Source organism: Coloeus monedula (genome assembly GCF_965178545.1).
Source record: "Coloeus monedula genome assembly, chromosome: 2".
NCBI classification, from domain to species: Eukaryota; Metazoa; Chordata; class Aves; order Passeriformes; family Corvidae; genus Coloeus; species Coloeus monedula.
In genome coordinates, this window is record NC_138782.1 from 112,979,396 (window position 1) to 113,001,941 (window position 22,546).

The 22,546-nt window shown below is 37.8% G+C and overlaps 1 protein-coding gene across 2 annotated transcripts in view; it reads right to left on the reverse strand.

Annotated features, from left to right (window-relative positions):
- Positions 1-1,467: 1,467 nt before the first annotated feature.
- Positions 1,468-22,546, reverse strand: part of ATAD2B (ATPase family AAA domain containing 2B) — a 75,316-nt gene continuing 54,237 nt past the window's right edge. For both annotated transcript variants that reach the window (XM_082277111.1, XM_082277110.1), the window contains exons 24-28: positions 20,882-21,019; positions 9,220-9,915; positions 7,504-7,631; positions 6,225-6,353; positions 1,468-4,130 (exon numbers count right to left, since the gene is read on the reverse strand). In XM_082277111.1, coding sequence (XP_082133237.1) covers positions 4,089-4,130; positions 6,225-6,353; positions 7,504-7,631; positions 9,220-9,915; positions 20,882-21,019 — 1,133 coding nt within the window. In that variant the 3' untranslated portion in view covers positions 1,468-4,088. The remainder of the gene's footprint in view (positions 4,131-6,224; positions 6,354-7,503; positions 7,632-9,219; positions 9,916-20,881; positions 21,020-22,546) is intronic.

The window sequence follows — 22,546 nt, forward strand, 5'->3', positions numbered from 1 at the left end:
TGAAGTTCACTAAGTATCTTTACAAGAATCCTTTTTTCAGTTCCCAAATATTTTGTCTCTTTTGACTGGTTATTTTTACAGCCACTGGACCTGAATCTATTCTCTGTTAACATGGCCATCCCCACTCGTGAAAGACAGAGAGACACAAGACCTGAAGACCTCACTCTGCTTCCTTTATTCAGACTGCAAACCCAAGTGTGGTGCTGGTACCTGCAAGGCCATTCAGGTCAAAACACATCTGCCCATGCTGAGCCCAGGCTCTCACCAATCAACTTCATTATTATACAACAGGTATTAAATTTTGTATCTAATTGTGCTTTCAAAGCTGCATATAAAAGTCAGACATAAAGTTAAGTTACTACTACCCCGTCCTCAACTACTCTTTTGCCCAGGAGCCCTACAGTTCAAGGTACACAGAAAGGAAAAGAGGAAAATGTCCAGGTGTGTTCCGTGTCCTACACCTCAAGGGTTCATCTACAAAAAAACAGAACAAAAAACAAACAACCCAAAGTTGTAAGAACAACTTTGCTAAATATGATAAATAGAAAGGAAAGAGCCTTTGCTTAAAAAAACTAATTAGAAGCCATTTCTCTAATGGACAAACACTGAAAGCAGAAGCTGGACCAAACTACTCAAAATAACTGCACAGCAAGATCCCAAAGTGTCACATCTAAACTGCAAAACCAAAGATGTCTGGTAAGGGAAAGACTGTTATCAGCCAGGAGGCAGCATTTCTTTTAAATACATTTTTAAAGGAGCTAAAGCTGTGTTTTCTTGTCATCTTTATTCAAGTATTTCACAGCAGTTATATTACAAATTACAGTAAAATGTTCAAAATTTCCAGAAGTTCAAAAAAATTAAATAACTTACTTCAAACTAACGTAAAATGAAGTCAAAATGCAAAACATCAATTTAAACACAATTATGAATAAAACTATAGAATCCAAAATATACCATAGCTGATGAAGGAAGTCTACTTAATCCACAAAGTAGACACACGTTAATGAAACCAAACAGGACGCCCCAATGTCTAAATAACCCAATGTACAAGATACAAAAGATGCAAGTACAAGCCCAAATTCAAGCTTATGTTGTGATTACAAAATAAAACAAAAACAAAATAAAAGACTATCAGCTGCAGGACCTGCCATTCAGGAGACTGAAGGGAAAACCAGTGCTGACCCACCAACTTATTCGGAAAAAAAAAAAAAAAAAAAAAAAAAGGAAGACAAGATATTACAAAACCCAGTAATCCTATAAATACATTGGCATATGACGAAATCAAGTAACAATACAGAGGACACAAAACAAAACCAAAAAAAAATAATCACAGGTGAGATTCAAGCTTGCAAATACAGTTAACTCCATAGCCATCAACTTCACCCAAGAGCAACTCTATCACTCCAAGACAGCCCCCCCACCCCCCCGCCCGGTCCCCAGGGAAACCTCCTCCTCCTGGCTGGCCACATTCCATAGAGTCCAGCACAAGGACTCACACAGGAGTTTATTTGCAATTTTCACAACAAGAAACAAGGAAGAAAGGTCAATTTGTACAAACTCTTGCCAGTGCTATGTAGCAAAAAAATTAAAAACATACAAAGAGTAAACAAGTTTAGACCACATGGATCGATTAACAGCTGTTTTAACTCTATAATCACCAGACATCTGTAAAGGAAAACAAAAACTGAAGTGTGGTTATTTGGGCTAAGAAGGCGAGTATATCATTTTAGGTAAGCTGTCCACTAGAACATCTGATATTAGCTACATTTCTCTAAAACAATATGGCAGCTCCTCAATTAGTAAAGTTGCCTCTTAAAGATTTTTCCCAATCAACAACTGACAGTATAAATTTTCCTTTAGAAACCTGACCTTTTAGAACCATTTTTAATGCTAGGCATCAGCTTAAACTTGCTTTTTACACTCACTGGTGACTAAAATTCTCAATTATTTTAGTTTATATAAATTTATTATCTTCTTAAAAATGAATGCAGTTTTATCTTCCACAAGTGCTGCTGTTACTTGAACAAAAACTTCTTTGAGTAAGTGAAACTGGAATAAATATTTTTAAAAAATTCTGCAGCAAGAACCTGAGACTTGCAAAAAACCCTTTTATCAGAAACTTGCTACAAAAAATCTGCTACATTTCATTTAATCAAATCTTAAAGTTTGTAACAATTTCCATCAAAATACAAAATGCTGTTAATGTACCAGACACATAAATATCTCAAACAGGTATGATGCTAATAAATACTAAATGAAACATGGAAAAAAATCCCATAATCAAATCTGAGATCAAAGAATCTCATTCAAAATGTGTTTTCTGTTTGTTTTTGTTGTTTTTAATCGCACTTTCCCACCTAAAAAATACAGTGTTTCTGCATGGGTTGCATTTAGGTGTAACTAGATGTACATGAATGCTTAAAACCTTTTTCTGCCATTACCTATGAAGAAAAACAGTGGCATCCAGGGGAGAAAAAGATCTAACAGAGACTGATGTTTAACCATAATGGACAAAGCACTTTGGATTACTGCAGTAGCCCAAGGCCCATGTGTTCTCTCTCTGCAGCACTACCGTGGGATGAGCCGTAGAGGTGGAGACAAGTCCCTAAGCCTGGGTTTGTACATGGGAGCAGCGTGATTACAGTCCTCCATAAACACTGTTGGTAACTAAAATACAAAAAGCTGAGGTAGCTCAGTATCTCTGCAGTAGTCTGTTTTCTCTAATTAAAAACTAATCACACTGCGTTGCATATTTCTGGACAGACACTTCTGCAGCTACGTAGGGACAGTCACAATGAATGGTTCAGGATGGGAACACCAGCCAACTGCTCTAGAACACTTTCCACACGGGTGTGAAATAAACCAGCCCAGGTAATGTTCTAATACCGAGCTTGTGATAAAACATAAAAACTGCCTAGACTGTTCTCTCCAGTTGCCAGAAAGGAAAGGTGTTGAACTACACAATTCAGACCCAGAGAACTCTTAGAACAGATGGATTCAAAAGGCTCTCCTCCAATCCTTCCAACAGTAACAATGCTTTGCACAGAACAACTCGTGAAATATAAGAGAAGTTTTATTTTCAACTGAGGTTGGGCTCCAGGACTTTGACCAACTCTAATGTCTTCTTACCTGCACTGCACAGTCCAAGCTATATTACAAACACAGACCTTCCCAATGAAACCTGCCAGTATTAACCTTGCTTTCCTTAGAGAAAAACAAGGCCATGGGGGGGAAAATGCTTCATTTTTAGCAACACAGAAGAGTTTCACTGTGTTAACTTGTTTCTAAAACAAAATATATACCAATGAAAAAGGAATTTCACCATTTTGGTAAAGTATGTGGCTTTTTCAGTGTGTCTTAGTTTAGTTCTGTAGAGTAAGACAGGCATTATAGAACCATAATACTGGTTGCCATCCAAAGAAGAGAATACAATTCGTCCTTTTGGAGATCTTCATTCTGCAGACAGCTTTCTAACATTGCCATTTGCTATAATCCAAACAAATTGCTTAGCCTTATCTTTCTCAATTGACTAAAAGGCACATTAAAGGCAGTTCTAGAGAGCCTCATCTTCAAATTACTGTACATCCAGTTACTCAAGATTCCTACCACAATGCATCACTGCCTTCTTTAGGACAGATTTTTTTTGTCCATAACCCCAGAGAAGAGAAAAATTGGAAAAAAAAATTAAAAAAAGGTTGCCTGTTTAAAAATATTCAACTTAGATCTGCTCTTTCCAGTCCTCTTGTATGTGTTGGTCTTCACTTTGCCTGAAGTTTCCCCAAAGATAACGCATGTAGAGTGAACAAGAGCAGGAATGAGAACAGTTTCTGTAGCACCAAAAATCTCCAAGCTGTGGCATTGTATTCTTTATTTATATCAGATACAACTATATGAAGTTCCGTTTGGTTCTTGTAGGCTGGTTGGTTTCAGGTACCTGAGACAATAGCACCAAATTCAACAGAAACAAAAAGAGAGAGCACTTAAGACCAAGGCTCTGCACATACTTGGTGCAAATGGAAACTGAATGGCTCAGAGGACTGCTCTCCCATGAGCAGTTTGAGAGGATAAACCCACCCATCTTGACGTGTTCACAGGAATGTTTCAAACACATGAACTGTTCTTTCCATCTCCTGCAAGAGACACAGACCATTAACTATTCATAAATACACAGAGCCAGAAATAGAGTTACTTTACGTAGTAGCACTTACTGTGTTACTTTTTCTAATATGAACAAATAAATTTATGAAAACAGATGTTTCTGTTTATTAGCTGCTATCTGCTAGAAAAATATGATAAAAGAGGGAATTCATTAAAGGAGTATTATTTCAGAAAAGCACTCTACTATGACAGTCCATGAGAAAATCAAGGCTTATTAGGGTCATTTATGTAATTAAGGTGCTCAGTATGTATTAGGATAGCATTGCAGTGGCACACTGCATGAATTCAAGTCTTACTTCACACTTATGCTGTTGGCGACCTGTGGTGATGTGGTTCTATGTTTTAATGGTTTAACCTGGTTACTCCCTTGCCCCCATTCCCAGTTGGTACACCCTGAGCTCTAGCCGCTTCCCCAGTGCTCCCTATGTGGTTGCTCCCTATATGGTTGCTCTCCTCCCCTTGTTCCAGTTGGTTCTGCATCAATCACCCAAACCCCTCCTGTTATTCCCGGAAGTTCAGTGTCCATCACCTAAGCCCTCCCTAATTACCCTTATATGATCCTTGTCAATCCCCTGAGATCCTGCCCCTTCTGATACCTCCCCTCCGGAAATCCCTGAAACCTCGACGCCCCATTGGGGCATGTGATCCCTTTTCCTCCACCCCTTGAGACTACTGATCCACGTGAATGTCTATCCCTGTCCATATCCCTCCCCCAAAGACCCCTATTGGTCCCCTGTCGGGCCATCCCCGTTGTAACGTCTCCCTTTATAAGTTGTTGCACAGGTCTGGTCTGTGCTGGTGCTCCTTGGACTCCCTTTGGGCAATAAATTTGAAGCTGTATCCAGAGGCAAGCCTCCCCACAATCTTTTACCTTCTCCCTAGTCAGGGCTGCTGACAGCCACAGCACCTGGGGCTTCAGCTCCCCTGGGCAGAGCTGAACTCAGAGGAGCAGCTTTAAAGCCTCGAGCCTTCGGCTGCTCCCCACTCCTGCCACACACCGCAGGTGCTGGCCAGGCTGAAGAAAGCGGTCACTGCAACAGTGACCCAGCTGTACCACATCTCTGCACAGTTTGGATAATCAAAGATTGGTCTCCACACACTCCTGCTGGACAAAGGCCTTTTTAATCTAACTAACATCCTGCACAGACTTTCAACATACTTTTAGGTGAAGATGGCAGAGGAATAGCATGAAAATGGTTTGAAAAATATTCTGCAGGAACTCTACAAAAACCCACACCATGGCTTTTCCAGGTTTTGTTGTAAATTATTCATGGGGAAAAATATTTAGTGCTCAGTGATCCAACTGGAAAGTAGCAATTGTTGTCCTTTACTCAGCACGACTGGTTATCAGTTGAATCAGCAAGCTGATCCAAACTCCTCTGCAGTTAGAACAGTGGTGACAAAGGGAATGCACATCCAGAGTCAGGATCAGCCTGTGCAAGTGGTGAAATGACCAACTTGCTGTTCATGTACAGGAAGCCTCGGAGGGCAAACACTTCAGTGGCACAGGATGACAGCAAGGCAGACACCTGGCTTCCACCATGCTGCACTGACCTTCCCAAGGCTGTGCTTACTGATCTAGAGAGTGTTCACACTTCTAAGGCCTTGTGTGAAAGTCAGAATTGGCATACTGCATGGAGCAGAGGGGGTGATTGGTTTTGGCCTAGTTACACCAACACAATTAAGGGCCACTGCAGCAATGCCAGGTCAGGGTGCCTATGAAATCACCACTTTACATGCACTGTCAGTCATAACACAAACATGGAGACTGCTCCTATTCCATTTTACTCTGCTAGCATGTGCTTTTCATGCTGCTGTATTCTCTCCTCTTTTCCCTCCCTTCTTTTAGGTTAAATTCTTAATCCTCTTTTGAGGAAAACATTATTGGAAACAACCTCCAGTTTCTAAGTTACTATACTAAACTTTTTTCTTTTTATAGATACCTTCTTCAAAGTCTATTAAAAGTTTTGCCTGCTAGTAGCACAGTAAATTGTCAGATTAACAGTTCTTGAAAAGCCTATCTCACAATATTCAGATAAAGAATAAAAGAAGCTGTACAACATCACCTCTATAAGATGTGATTTGTCATAGTCTCTACGATGTCTGTAGATGCACTGACTGAGGAGTGAATACAATCTCTCAAGTTGGTCAACAGTCAGGTTGTCACTTTTCTTAACCACCAAATCAAGCAGTTTCTGTTGGAACAACAGAAGGTGAAGTTAAGAGGGTTTTTATAAGCAGTTTTAAAATTTTTTTTAAGGACAAATCAGAAATGAAATATCTTTCTGAAGTCCTCCTTCGGAGGGATACATACAAATGAAATGAACCATGCCTGGGTATCAGCAAGGCCACTGCTTCAGTATTTATACAAAAAGGACTCAATGTCTCTTTTCACTTCTCCGCTTATACCCATACTTTTCTTCTTGTCTTAAAATTCTTTTACTCAGTATAGCTAGGGCAATGTTTGTTCTTTTGGAATGCTACTTCATCCTATTTCATCTTGGACACTAATTGTAATAAAGCTAATCCTAAAAACTGCCTTGATGGCTAAAGCAGACATTTTTAAGAACTTACACTGTCAGGAGAAAAAGCACCACCACATGAAAACATATCTGGACTTCCACAAATGTTGACAAACGAAAAAAAAAATAAGAGAAGGGTGTGGAAGGAGGACATAACACATGTAAAATTTCTCATAACGAAGGTGAAAGTATTTTACATAGTAGCAAAGAGTGACATTTAAGATTTTTTTTTTTCCTGTCAAACAATTCTATTGTTTCCAAAGAGATTATCGTCTGTACTCCACAGAAAATGGGATCTAAATTTCACAGGTCATAGTAGGTAAAGCTACTTTTTAAAACAGAAGACAGCAAATTTTATTGTAATTTTGCTTAAAAAAAAATGGAAAGAAAATTAATTAGCAGTCTATGATGCCAAAACATCAACACAAAATCCTATTTCCTTTCCAATCCACTAAGTTTTCTCCACCAAGTATACCTACCACAGGAAGAGAAAAGATGATGTTAGCTCCCAATTACCAGGCACCCAGCAGCTCTGACACGGCCAATTAACACATATGAGTACTGGCAAAAATGGCAATTAAAATAGTGGACTGCTGTGTCATTACTGGATTATAAGGGTAGTAATGATGGGACAGTAAGGATTCAGTAGTTTTATTAACTTTTCATCCAAGAAACACCGATTGACAAATCATTTCCAAAAGTCACTGCCATCATAATACTTGTTTGCAGTCAAACATAAAGGAAATACTGCTTCAGAACAAAGAAAGGAAGCATTTTTCATGGAGTCCATTAACAGTTCAACTTATTTTTTCAGTTCTGTTACCTTTAGTCTGTCATGGTCAACAACTACAGAGGGTAAGGGATCCAAAGGTTCTTCTGGAACCTGCTCCAAACTTGTGGGTTTTGACTGCTCCACAGCGACTTTTCGCGTTTTCTTGCTTTTGAATATACCTGTAATTTGAAAAACAATTATCAGGATTGTGAGTCTCACAAAATGCAGCCTATTTCTTCACTTCAGCTTGCTTTTGCTTGTTTAGTTTGTTGGGTTGTTTTGAATCAAGCAAGATTGTAGCAGTGCAGATTATTCATCAGCTTTGCTGAATTCTGAATGTTTACAGGTGCACAAACCCGCAGTTCAGAAACACACACAAAACTGGCAATCTTTAAAACCCAACTCCAAAGTGCCAACTTTGAATGAAAACTGAATTCCACTAAGAGTTCTCATTGTATCTTTCTATTCAACAGCAACAACAAACAGCTTCTAAGACAAGATCAGATACTAAGCAAATGCTGAAATTCTTTCTCTTCAAGTGAAACAAATCTTGGTTTTTCTCTCTAAAGCATCCCATGTCTTCATCACCACGGTATTCCAACATCTGCTCGACTCCCAAATCTTCATGCTTTTGTTACACATTTCTGTTTTCTTCCACCTTTGTATTCAAGTTATTGACCAATGGTGTTGCAAAGAACAAAATATTTTCATATCTCCTTATTCTCTCCCTACATTCATTCACTATTTTTCTCCTCAACTATTTAAAATGCCTTTTCTTCTGAGGACCCCTGCCATTGTAACCATCCTAAAGTATACAAAATTCACCTACCAAATTCAGAAATGTAAATACTCTTAACACATCATGCTCTTCTTGTGATATTCCTAGGACCTTTCTTGTACTCTACTACTTACCCTTAGAGAAAATATGTATGTACAAACACAGCCAACATGTACATAGTAATCTTCTCATAATTCAGATATCTCATTAAAGCTCATTTACTTTGTAAATCTCAGCACTTACTTTTGAAGTAAAGATTTCATTCTTTTAGATAATTCTGAAAAGCTCATTAAAAAGGCAATCATGCATAAGGCTTCTATTTCTGTTCCCTGAGGAAACTATCTCTCTCGTCTTCAAAGGACATGGCCCCTTCTTTTATACACCACCAGGATTTTCCTTCTCCTTCTCTTATCTTTTTCCTCCACTGTTATTGTGTTCACTGTGACTCCAAAGCCAGATACCTTCTCCAGCAGATAAACAACAGTTTATCTGGCTTTTGCTAGGAGTTAAACTGCTTCAGCTTTTGCTACAAGCAAGTTTTTAAAGGAATACTATGCTTTTTTATCCAATGTCAATGATACTATTATCGTATTCTCTAACAGAGTAAGTCAGTATCTATTATGTGGATCAAAATACAAATCAGATAGAATATACAGACCAAAACATGTATTGTGTTTATCTCAATTTATAATATTTTTGAATATATAACTACTGTTTTAATGTTATCTCAGTATTTACATTATTTCCCACAAAGCTGACAAATATAAACAGAGTATATTAGTGTTAGTATGAAGATACACATTCTTGCCTAAGATAAAAATACAGCAAGTCAAGAGTGCACTTCTGATTTTTCTATGTGGAATTAAATGCTGTAAGCATACTAAGAGTTTCAAATAAATAGTCAGCAATTAATAAAATATTACAGTGAAAAATACACACATTAACTTGGACACTGAGATAAAGACAGAAACATTGAAAACAAGTTATACCTTCTTTATCTGCTTCAGCATCTTTAGTTTCAATGTCTGTGCTCTGTAGTGTTTTCTCATTATTGCTGCAATGTGGTAACTCGGCTTTCACCAGATCACTTCCTTGACTTTCACTGGAAGCTTCCATTTTCTCCTTTGGCTGATCTTCAGATAAAGATTTTTGCTTGTTACTAGACCCATCAGTGTTTTCACAGGGTGAAACAGCATCAAGTGATTCTACTTTACCATTATGACAGGCTGAAACAGGTACACCTTCAGAGCTGTGTACAGATGTCTCTCCATTCACACAATCCCCTTTCAATGTAGAGTCCTTCCTTAATTCCTTTTCAGCACCCAGAGTAACACTGTCAGTTATTAACAGGGATTCATTTGAGCTCTCTTCTTCTGTGGATGCAAAATTGTTTTCCTTTCCTGATGTCCCATTGTTAAGCCTCTGCTCTGCATCTATATCCATAATATCACAGGAGGATTCATCATTTGTCATAGAGAGGTCTCCTGTTTCCTCTCCATTCTCTTCAATGCAGTCAGCACTGATCTCTAGCTCTCCATTTTCCAGCAATTTACTGTCCTCACCATGATTTTCATCATCAGCAAACTTTGCATCATCTTCATCTTTCTTTAAATTATTGACTTTCCTCTTCTTAATAATGCCTTTGCCCCACTGCGAGCGCCGTCTCGATTTTCTCCGTATTCGAACTGAAAACAAACAAACACTTTTAGATGCACAGGTACCCCTCAGCAAAGAGACCAGGATATAAGAATATGCCGCTGTGTGAGGCAATCAAATATCTTCACACTTCAAGGAAAAATAAGCTGTCTGTTGATTTCAGTGTGAGCAAATCAGAGGTAACAAGGCATTTTAGAAGTATAAGGAGTGGACCCTCAGTCAAGACACTCAATTCCTAAACTATGGAAACAAGCAATTCCTACTTAAAACAGCTTAGCAGTGATGTAGAACTCATTCTCATTTGAGTAATGGAGAGTCTAAAGACAGTTATTATCATTCTCCCTTTTTAGATCTTCAGTGATTTGAAATGATTATACAATAAAACAAATGAAAGTGCAACCCAAGGATTCACAGAATAATTCAGGTTAGAAGGGCCACAAGGAAACCTCTAACCTATTATTCCAACCAGGGTCAGCTGTGAGGGCCATATTGTGTTACTCAACTTGAAGCAACATAGGCATGTGATCATTTTTTCATTATTTCTGCATCCTTACTCTTTCTTATTTCTTAGTTGTATTTTCTGTGCCTTTGAAAAATTACATAATAAACTATTTTTCAGAAGGCCATTTTATTTTATTAAGCTATCCGCAGTGAAATACAACTAACAGATACACTGACCTAAAAAAAGGCTTTGGTGCACATTTGTAATTTGATGAGCAATTGCAGAAGGAAGACCATTCAAACCTAATGCTATTGTCAACATCCTTTTCAAGAGCACTACACAAAGCTCAGAAGACCAAGGAGGACACTTGGGAAAAGTGAAGCTTCTATGTTCAAATTCAAGCAATGATGAAGACTGTTCTAATTTTGCAAAATTGCTGAAGTTGTGGCCAAGTGACGATAAACGAAAATCACAGCCAATAGTAACCAGAGACTGACAAATTTCCTTCCATTTCAAAATGACTTCTTATGTTGAGCACCTCCATAATGTTCTTTGTATTTGTAAGTTACTTTGTTTTATGGGGTATTAAGTCATACACCTGTGTCTGCCAATCACACACAGTTACAAAGATCTTGCTTTGAAGATACAAGCACTATGCAGGTACAAGTGTTGGGAATTAATTCACAGACACGCAGAGAAGCACAGTTGTACTTCAGAACATCTCCCCATGAGTGCTGTATGTAAGCAGGTAATTTAACCACTACATTAGGAATAAATCTTAACCTTTTAGCTTTAAAGCTATCTAAAGATACAATCACACTGCAATAAAAAGTCTCACTTGGAACCTGTATTTATTGTTACAGATAATCTTTATGGAGAACTGCAAGATCTGAGGGGAAAAAAAAAATCCCCTTTCTCCAATTATATTCACAATTTGATAATGACTTCTACAGTCGGTGTCACTCTTTTATTGATGAACTTCAACCTACTCACATAACTTTTCAGGAGTTCATGTATTTTTTCCCCAAGATTGTGCAAGAGATTTTCATTAATCACTGAAGCAGAAAATCCAAAACTAAACAGGGAAATTTAAAGTTACTGACAAAAAAATAATCCTCTATTAGAAAATGGGTGAAGCCTCAGTGCAACTCCAAAGATGGGTAAATAAAACACAGGAGAGTAAAAGTCTTTTAAAGGAAATCTAGTACATCCTAATTGTATAAGTATGTAAGTTGAAATTTTTTAAGATACACCGATTTTGGCTTTTAGGCTGACTTTGCTGTAATTCAGACAGATATATCAGATATATTGTCAAATATATTTGGTGTCTTTTAAATCAGTGAACTGTACTTCAAATATTTTACTGGTGGCATCCCTTCTGTCCACACTGTGAGTTCCACCTGGGATGAGAATCCATAATTTGCCTAAACACACAAGTACATTCCTAAAATTCTTAGCTGTGAGAGAAATCACTTTAAAGCAAAATGGAATTAATCCTTGTGTTACCCATCTCATTAAATTTCAGGTCTTCCCAAATGAGTCAGCAAGTCCAGCTCAATGTTTCATGCACTACTTTTTGAACAAACATTGTGTGTGTTGTTTTTTACTGCTGTTTTTAATTAGGACAAAGCAACAACAAAAAGTGAGGCAGCAACATCTTTTGGGATGAGAGAGGAAATTTTGGTTCCAGATCCTTAGCAACCATAACATTGCTACGCGGATTTCTCTTTCACACAGACAGCCAAGCCTCTAAATGAGTGAAAAGTTGGGGAAGGAATACAACATTTAAAAACAAAACTGACCACCAGTCTTTCTGTTCTGCTTAATTCCCCCAGGTAAGTTAAGAGGGTGGTACAAGCAACAGAAGTGTTAACCGTGTGACAAACTGTAGACACTGCCACCAGATTTCATCACCTATATTGGTTCCCTTTATATTTACTGGAAATAAAAAGGCAATACTGCAAGAGTATTATGGACCTGAGAAGCTGCCATATGAAGCAGGAAGCAGTAAAATACATCTCTGAATCCTGCAGGACAGTTGAATATGACTTAAAAAGGATGAAGGAGCTACCACAGGGTAAAACTGATGCAAAACTAAAGGCCCAGTGGGGAAGAACTAACGGGTTAACAGATTGCTGCTACCTTAACGTTTATATTTTAGAAGACTGTAAACTATCAAGAGCAGAATGCAAAACGTTTTATTTTCTAGTCAGTATGATTCATGACACACTATCAGCTTCCTGTAGGTAACAGAATGGGACAGCTATTTACAGAAGAAAAACTTTACGTGAACTTTGTTTAAAAAATGAGCAAGTACAAACAATTGAAACTTAACGCCTTAACACCTTTTCAATTACTCCTTTTAAAACTACTCATCAGAAAACTCCCCATTGATACCCAGTCTTTTGGCACTATTTGTGCCAGAGGCAGTGGAAATACTATTGTCAGAAGAGTTCCGCTTTATAGAGCTGAGTTTCTCTAACTCAAACTATTATAATACCAATTATTCACACATGAATACATTCACTTGCCTTCTAAATTGGCCAACTATTCATTCTATAATCTTCACATAACCTCTACAGATTTGCCAAAGGGATCTTAATTTCAGTTCTAGCTTCTGTCTGGTTTGCTTTTTTGTGAATCAATACTAAGCATTTTTAATGACAATAAGTATCTGTCTGACCACAAGTCACGCCTAACATTTCACTTGGGTTCACATGAAGTTGGTATCAAAACCAAATTTCCCCTGCTCGTTTTTCCCTCAAGCTGCACAATCCATGCAGACAGCATTTTTTAAAGTGCTATGTAATACAATGCAACTAATCCTGAATACAAATTTACATTTTTTTAAGCAGTGGGTGAAGTTTCTCAATTCTTCTATTCCTACGTTAAGACAATTTCAGAGTCATTTGAAAGATCCATAAATAAGGCAGACGGCATTTCCCCTAGGTGTGATTAAAAAGAAATTCTGTACTGTCCTTACTTCAGAAGGACTAATCTGTTAAGTAAAATGAAACCTGTAGCAGACGTTCAGAAATTCTGAATTCTTGCCCACTGACAGGTTCTGCTTGGAGATCCTCCAGTCAGATGCACTAAGTAATGACAACATGTAGTGAAATAAGCACCAACCCTGTCCAGAGCAGAGCACAGTTCTTGGCTATTAAAAAAAAGTGATAGTAAAAACCAACCAACCAAACAAAAAAAAACCTAAACAACTTGAACCAAAAAAATTCAACTCCTTTCCACTTTCCTGAAGCATTTCTGCAAGACCTAGACATAACTGTGACCTTTCTGTTTAGTATGGTCTCAGGAAATGAGATCATAAAAACATGGGTAAATGGTACAGAAGCTTCAGAGCTGAGGTATGCACTGTTGCTGTCCCCCAAATCCAGCAGCACAGTGACAAAACTGTAGACTACAGAGAAATGAAGTTAACAGTTGGAAAAGAAAGCAGACATAATTACATGATTCAAAGACTGTCAATTATTAACAAGCAAGTCTGCTTCCCTTAACGTGGAAGAGCCCTAATAAGAGGCAGCAAAGCAGAGATCTTTCTCTTGAAATTTCTGCAGTTTGACTACTACAGTACAGTGAGTGCAGCACAGTATTCTGCTAACAAGTTCATTTTATACACAGCAGAAAAGACCCTTCCATGCTTCCACACGGCTTAAAACTCATCAGAGAATGTGACTCCTCTTCCTCTGTCAGTAAATGATAAAACTGACATCCATCAAACAGTAAATTCTCTGTTGTTACTTTATTTCATGAAGAATTCCTGAGGATTAAAACCCAAAGAAGATTCTCATGGCAAGCAAGTTCACCATGGATCCAGATTTTCAGTCTAGTTCAGTATCAAGAACCACTTAAAGCAATTGACATGTTTTAAGTTTTTCTTCCATGATCAAAATCCTCAACACCTTTCTTGTCTTGTGTGCAAAGTAACTCAAAGAGTTTGCTTGAGAAAGCACTTAAAACCAGCAACTTACACTCTCTTATGCATCATCCAGGATATCTATGTACCTGCCACAGTAATTTAGCTGCTTCCAGTAGCTCCACATTCCTTACCAAGAGGCACTAAATAGTCCACTTGAAAGTCTCTGGAGTTTCTACTCACAAAGTCCCCAAACTGCAACCAGAGATAAGCAGCAAGAAAGAACAGATCACAGTTCCACAATGGCTTAAAAAGCAAAGTGAGGTGCCAGCTTCCACTAACAAAGCCATTTCTCCCTCCAAAGCCAGCTATAGCATTTCCACTGTCTAATTTGTGCCGGCACTACTGTTCCTGCAGTAAAACAGATAAGGGAACTAAATCCATCTGAAACGTTAGGTTGTTGGATTTTTTTCTGGGTTAGTTTTCAACATCTTTGGTTGAGCTTTCCAACTCATGAATGACAGTGCTGCCACAGGCAACACAGTGGAAATATGCCACCAGTGACAAGGCAACACAGCCTCTTTAGTAGTGACCTGCAGTTTTACCAGCTTAAAGTGACTGTGGAACTAATCCCTAAAAGATGTCATTTTCTTCACCTAGGATGGAGGGCACTCAAGGCACAGAGCTGACAAACACATGAAAAGAACTGCATACAACAACTTCACATACTTATGATCTTTATCAGTTTATATAACAGCTTATGTTTTGTAAACAAATACTTGAAGAACCTCTGCATTTCTACTCAACAAGGAGGAATCAAGTTTCATAAGGAGGAGTTGAAATGGGTACCAAACCAATCCTGGCTGCAGCATTCCCAGTATTTTCTTCCCCAGTCAGCTGCCTTCCCCTACCATCCCCAGTAATACTCTCCACTCAAGCTCTTCCCAGTATTTCTCGTGGAACTACCCCAGTGTCTCCTGCTCCTCCCCACCCCAGCTGAACAGGACACGGGACACACTCCCTCTGAGGTGTGCATGCCATGCCTGGCCAGTGCCATGTTTTACCTGCTCAACTACCATTTTCAATCTATCACCTTTTCCTGCAGTAGACACGTGAATTTGTCCAGCTACCAATTTTCACAAAAACTGCAGGAACCTAATCTTTCAGCTCTCAACTCCTGTCAAATCTGTCTGAACTCTGCTAAATGATTCAGAAGTTATTAGGGGAGCAGAGATGGACAGAGAGCACAGGTATGATTTTCTTCAGAAACCAAGATAAAAATATAATTTACATGAAACCAGAGTAATTATGTTAGTAAAACACATGGCAAGACAGTCACACTGGAAAATTAAAGAGGAAAATGAAGTCAAAAGAGAAGAGACAATCAGATTAATGTCACCTGTGGAGATAATTTTTAGACTTTCCACCTCTACAGATCTGCTCATTTCCCCTCTGCTGATTAGCTCTGTACAATAGCAAATATTCCAGCTATACAAATCCTTGGTACCTTCAGTTGGCTCTTAAGGACTAGGGAATGACACTTTCCTGCTGCAAGAGAGCCATTAACAAACACAAGAAGGAATGAGTCATGGCTACTGGATGGTTTCTCTGTCAAGGAGGCAAAATGTGAAGTTAATAAATGGGTAATAATCCCAAGAAAATCCACAACTTCTGCAGACAGAAACATTAAGTCTTAAAACAATTTAAAGCAAACATTGCCACAGTTTTGAAAACAGAGGAAGGAAGGGATCTATCTGTTCTGAAAACTTTTTATTACAACACTTGCGCATACCACTTAGAAAGAAAAAAACCCCAGACTATTTCAGAAGATCTTTTCACCATGTTTGTAAGAAAGGTGATGATAATGCTTTCAAGGACACCTCCTTAAGAGAGGCTGAGCTATCTTGCGTTACTGAGTTATAAAGAAGAGAACAAGAGAATATAAAAAAGTCACTGATCAGGTAAATTGTAGAACCCACTTAGTCGTCTGTCAGAGGAAAAAGACACTTGATTAATTCAACAGGCAGGTATTTAATAGTGATGAAAGAAAACTTCTTTGTCACTAGGTATCACCGAGTTCAAAAGTTTGATGGGATCCCAAAAAAAGAACAGGCAGTCAAGATTTATTAGAACTCCCACAAATTCACTAAATTGCATTTTAAATTAGAAGAATTAAAAAGCCTATGGGGCTTAAAAGAACTGTTAATCAACTTGGAATTATCAGCTACGCTGGTATTTCCTTCAAACTCAGGCATGAAAAAAAATATTTCTCAAATGTTTGCAACTTTCTTTTAAAGCATCTGGTTGAAGACAGCATCAGATACAAGAGATCAAACTACTCCCATCCAGAATGCCAACTCCTACGCTACCCAGAACAAAATGACAAAGGAACAAAAAGAGACAGTTGTCCCAGCTCTGAGTAAAGATATCCTCACATTCCAGAAAATCTTTTTTAATAGTGTTTATCAAGTAACAGTACTTGCCTCTGTATCAAGTGAGAATGAATCCGAGTCAAATCTGGAAGGCAGAAGCAGAAAACAAAAGAGCAGCAAATGTAGAATAAGCGACAAAACAGCAGCTCCTAGGAATTTCATGTTAGCATCTGGATGACTGTTGATTTGCCAATATCCAATTTCTGAATCCAAACTCAGAACCAGACCAAAAGGGAGAAAATAGTTCAAATAACCAAAACCATATGGTACCTGGTCTGAAATGTCCTTTGATAAGGCATTGCTGCAGTCACAGAAGCCTAAAGTGCAATCACTGACACCACTGTAGCAGAGAGGTCAAAGAAGAGACACTAAACAGATAAAAATCAGACAAAGACTGAGAATAAAATGGTTCCTGAGAAAGACTGTAAATGAAAGACCTTTTCTTTCTAAAAATCTTTTTAAAAAGTAGTCCAGGCAAAACAAAAGCCTTTCCATGATACAGCAGAAACAACGTGTTCCATAGGACAGCAAAGATCACCATTTGGGGGGGAAAAAGCAAACCAAAAACCAACCAACCAAAAAAGTCCAACACAAAAAAAAGCACAGAAAATATTACTTATTTAGAAACATTTTCTGCCATAGTTTTTTAGATCCTTGCTTGGTATCCCTACAGTTCTTTCTAGAGAGACCACTAATCACTTAAATTACTGGGTAAAGTTAGCACTGTGTTTACTTCATATTTCATAAAATGACTTTTATATAAAACTTGTATTTTTAATAGTTTGCATAACACAAAGGATTTAAATTTTCTTTATTTGCTCCAAATGCCATTTTCACAGCTATGCTATTTATCATATGGCACAAAAGACATCTTCTGTATGAAGAAAACATAAAATCTGCAGTTTATCACTACAGTATATTATCATTAAATGCTGCAAAAAAAAGATAAGAATGCAAAGCCAAATCTTCCCCACAGAGTTTATTTATACGTAACACTAAAGGAAGCAAGTGCAAGACAGTAAAATGGTATGTACCATGCCCCATCTACTGGCAGAATGGAGCAGTTGGATACAGTTTTATTATACAGGATCCCAATGATTAAAGAGATGCTAATGCTTTATGAGCTAACATGTGTCTAAACCACTTAATTTAGCAAACACACCAAACTGCAGACTGCTGGTAGTTTTGTTTTCCACACAGCTCCATAGAAAGGGAAAATAAGACCGTTCTCAGCAGTGACCAGAGGCAATGGGAACAGCCTGAAATACAAGACACTCAAAATTAAGATAAATTATTGGTTGTGGCCAAGCACTGTAAGAAGTTCCCCGGGCATGACAGGGAGCCTCCATTCTTGGAGGTGTTCAAAACACAAGTGGACAAAGCCTTGAGCAACCAGCTCTGAGCGGAGCGAGACCAGAAGATGTCCAGAGGTTCCCTCCAACCACTGTAATTCTGTGATTCTATAATCATAAAACTGCTTGTATCAGACTTCTGACATATGTCCCATTTTAAGTTCCCACCAGAATACCTGCACTTTTCTCAAAATACACAGTCAGTAATGGAAATATTTTAAATTGTGGCAGAACTTCCCCAAATAGATTTTCAGCAACTCCTAGTAAGGCAATATTTTTAAAACTCATCTATACTGTGAGACACAATCCCCACAGCTGTACCTTCAACAAGGGAAATGGAAGTTGCAGATGAAATGTAACTCAGGAACATGGATCACCATGCCTTCACACAGAAAAATTATTTGTGTGCCCCATTTCTAACAGCCCATCTGGTCTAATCCAATTAACAACATATCTAAAATACATCAGAAAAAATTAAATAATTCACAAAATAAGGCAACTAAAAAACTAAATAAAGTTTTATACAAAATATATAACCTCAGAAAGCAAACCAACACAATCCCAACTCTCACTCTCTACTGTACTCGCCCTGAACAGGTCCTTAAATTGGGCAGGCTGCTGCACTGTCTGCAGTCCACTCTGTTTTTAGAGAAGATACTTAACAATAATTTCTTTTAGAGTTCTCAGGTTTGTCATCTGAATTAAACTTTTTGCAGCTATTTTCTACAATACTGTGAAAACAAAGCTCCTAAAAAATAGTAATAACTTATCAAGAAAATAATGTTATGATTGGTGATTTTTTCCTTAGAGTCCTCGAAGGGAAAAAATTAATTCAAGTTCAAACAGCAGAAAACATGCAATATTTCCAGAATTATTAACTGAAAAGTACAGTTTTATCCTGTTGAATTAAATTACTTACATGATTTTTCTTGTTACTCTGATTGTGCAATACATTGCAGTCTTAAAATAAAAAATAGTATTTCTTGACCAAAAATTCCATTCTCCCTCTAAAATAATCTGTTAGAAATCCCTTCTCTAAACTTACTTCTACCATTCAAACAATCACAATCCACAGTTTCATTTGCTGCTATTTGAGCTCCCCACAATCTGCCCAGTTCTGCTCTCACCCTTCTCTAGCTTATCCTCCAAGTACCCTTTTAAGACTGCTTCTCTTCCTCATTTCCAGTCTCTGCTGAACTGACCATATCAATCTTCAAGAGTGCCCATGTACTACCGGAATTCTTTCTGCAGATTTCTGATTGCTCATCAATTCCTGGTTCTCTCTCCTGATTACTAGATGCATCACATCCCTCCTGGACTAGCTACCTTTTTCAGACTCGGCCTTAAAAGCCATATTTTCATTTGATCATAGTCCCAAACACACTAAGCCTCAAATTTTCTTGCCTTCCAAGCTAGATCACGAAAATACCAACAGGATCAGTGCCTTAACAGTAACTTTGTTGTTTGCACAGAGACACTGGCAATTTCCTGCAGCTGATAGCTCGAGTTTTCAAACAACTGCTGCTGCCTCCACAACAGAGGGGAAGCGAGTGAGGTAGCAGAGCTGCTTTGGATCCAAGTCACCAGCAACGGCTGCTCTCCCCCTTCCCAAGGGATGTCCAGCTTGGAGGTCTATAAACCCCACCGTCTGCTGCTCAGCATGCACAGCCAGCAAAGTGCTCTGTAGAGCAGCCAGACGGAGAATCTCCATCCTGGACTTTGCAGGAAATGGAAAAAAATAAATTTGGAATCCCTTCCCTCCACTCTCTGTTTTTGCACGAGCTGCCAAATGAATAAAGAACAGCTTGGATCCAAATAATCAATTTATTATATAACAATTTATTCTAACCATAATTCCATACAGTTGACTTTAATTCCTTTAACGGAAGAAATTACAGCTTCGGGAAATAAAATCATACACCTCTAATTAATTAAACCATTTGACATCAACACTATCATTCATATATAAACAATGTTCATCTCTGGGCAGTTATCACCATGCCTAGAAAATGATTTCTCATCAAGGAAAAGCACCATGAAGGAGAGCACAAAGACGTAAAGGAAAATTTGTCTGCTTAAATCTCTCAGTTTGCCACCAATCAGCAATAATTGATAATGCTAAAAATAATATATTAATAATGGACTCCACACCTTCAGCAGGAAAGCCAAGAACAACTATCAGTATGTCCCTCATACTCACTTTTTCTCATAGTCTTATTCTTTATAATGAAAGTATCTGCTGTGTATTTACCAGCTCTAATTAACTTACCTCTTGAAAATAATTAGCAGTGCCTCTGATTACCCAATCATACCTCACAACCCTAGAGATCTTGATCACTTAACTGGATTAATTCAGTAGGCTCCAGGAAGTGTATCTTAACATCCTCCAGTAATGGTTACTGACTATTGAAAACCATTGCCATGAAGGAAAATACAGTTAAATTTGCAATCTCTTCCCTAGCTTTCAGCATGACACTGAATGTATTAAAGGCAGGAACTGAATGTAGCGCATATGAGAGTGTATTAAGCAGTGTAGAGGTATTTACCTGCTAATACACAGAGAGTAAACAAACCTGAAAACTCATCAAACCACTGAAAGGTGTTCTTACTGGATCTGAGCTGTCATACTGAAAACAGTCTTTTACAGTGAAGAATGCAAAATACTCATACTGCATTAGAAAAATAGTTATGCTTTACCACAAAATTAGAAATCCTGCTTCTTTACATGTTGGGCAGAGATTTTATGTACTCATAAAAGGAATATTTCTTAAAGTTCCATGTGTTTCGTGCCTACAATTACTTCTGGAGATAATCAGTAAGCAGCAGCAGAGACACATTTCAAATGTCTGCCATTGAAAGGACCTCTAATTTTGCACAATTGTCACCCGAGGTACTTACAAGCACATTTATTTGCAGAGTTGGGCCACACAGCCATGGTGGGTTTTTGTTTGTTCCGAAATGCCTCTTCAACTCTGGCTTCTGTTTTCCGTACAGTGGAACCATGAGGATTTACCTGTTCTGCTGGCACTGATAAGCCTGCATGCAAAAGACAACCATACCTATTTAAATAAACCAAGCTGCAGGAAACAACTGAAGCAAAGAAGAAACTTGGAACACCATACTGCAATACGAATACATCCATTAATATTTAGCTGGACATTCAAAATAAAGATTTTAATCAAGAATATTTGGTTTCTACTGACAAAACAACTTACTGGTTGTATGGTCTTGAACTGTCAGCTCTGATGGACTAGAAAAATGTGACTGTCTCTCACACTTGGGTCCCCAAAGATTGACTCTTCTATCCATATTTCCTCTAAAAGTAAATTCTTACTGACCATTTCAATTTTTTCCTTATTTTTAACAGATAATTTAAAAATAAGTGGCAATTCATAATGGCATTGTATGCCATATCAAAAAGAGTACCTGAGTAAGAACCTTGTATTGCCACTGTGATCTATGTTATGTAAAATGGATCCATTTCAGAGTCAATATGAGCTCTTAAATTAAGAAAATGCAATTCTGCTTTTAACAAAAAGTATGGTTTGCTTCCTGTAATATAACTTAATCTCATTGCTTCTACTGCTTCATAGGCTTTTTAATTAAATTCTAAAAAGGCAAACTTTCATACTGGTTAAGCACATTTTAAAGATATAAACGCATATCTGAAGTTTTGTATTTGTGAACTAGAATTTCCTATCCATTCACTAAAATGGTCTTCAAAATGTCATACTATGTCTCCAGCAGAAACTGAAACCAAGTGATCAAGAAGCTTCAAAACTGATGGATGCCGAAATTAAAAGATTCACACAGAAACCTTCATCTCACAATTAATAATTACAGCATAGGTTTCTAGGTACTATTCTAAAAATTTTAAACTGTGTATCAAACACATTTCATTACTCAAAACAACTATCACTTCTACCTTTTCATTTGCTGGTCTCCACAAGAAGTTGCAGATTTCAATAATCTATTTACAGTTCTTAATTTACCAACTTAAAACTTGCTGTCCTTAGGTTTAACATCTTTCAACAACAGCACCTCATTTCAGTAATAGAGGAACAAGAAATTCTAGTTTGACTTCTATATACTGATTTTATTGTACAGTTTATCTTCCTGTTACACTGCAGTACTTTTGAGATCACTCACCAGTCACAGTACTAAGTAAAAACAGCAGATGTGTTAAAAAAACAAACAAATGAAAAAAAGTATACCACCCCACAAAACCACCAGAAAAGTTGGGGAAAAAAAAGCAATGTAGAAAATACCTTCCATTTCACAACTATGTAAGATTGCTAAATAACTTGCTAATAAAATTGTGAAGAAAATGGATATGGAGCTTTTTAGCCTTTTTCATCCCTTGCTTAAACTGCCCTGAAAGAGGCACATGTCGAACTCTAGATGAGCAGATGCACTGTGATTGTCCTGATCTGCTGTCTTGCTGAGGATGTTCTTCAGAGCAAAATGAGAATAACGGCAGAGCATTCACATCCCTTCCATCCATTACAATGACCAGTGCCAAGACTACATTCCTGAAGTGTTACCATCCAGGTGTTCTGCACC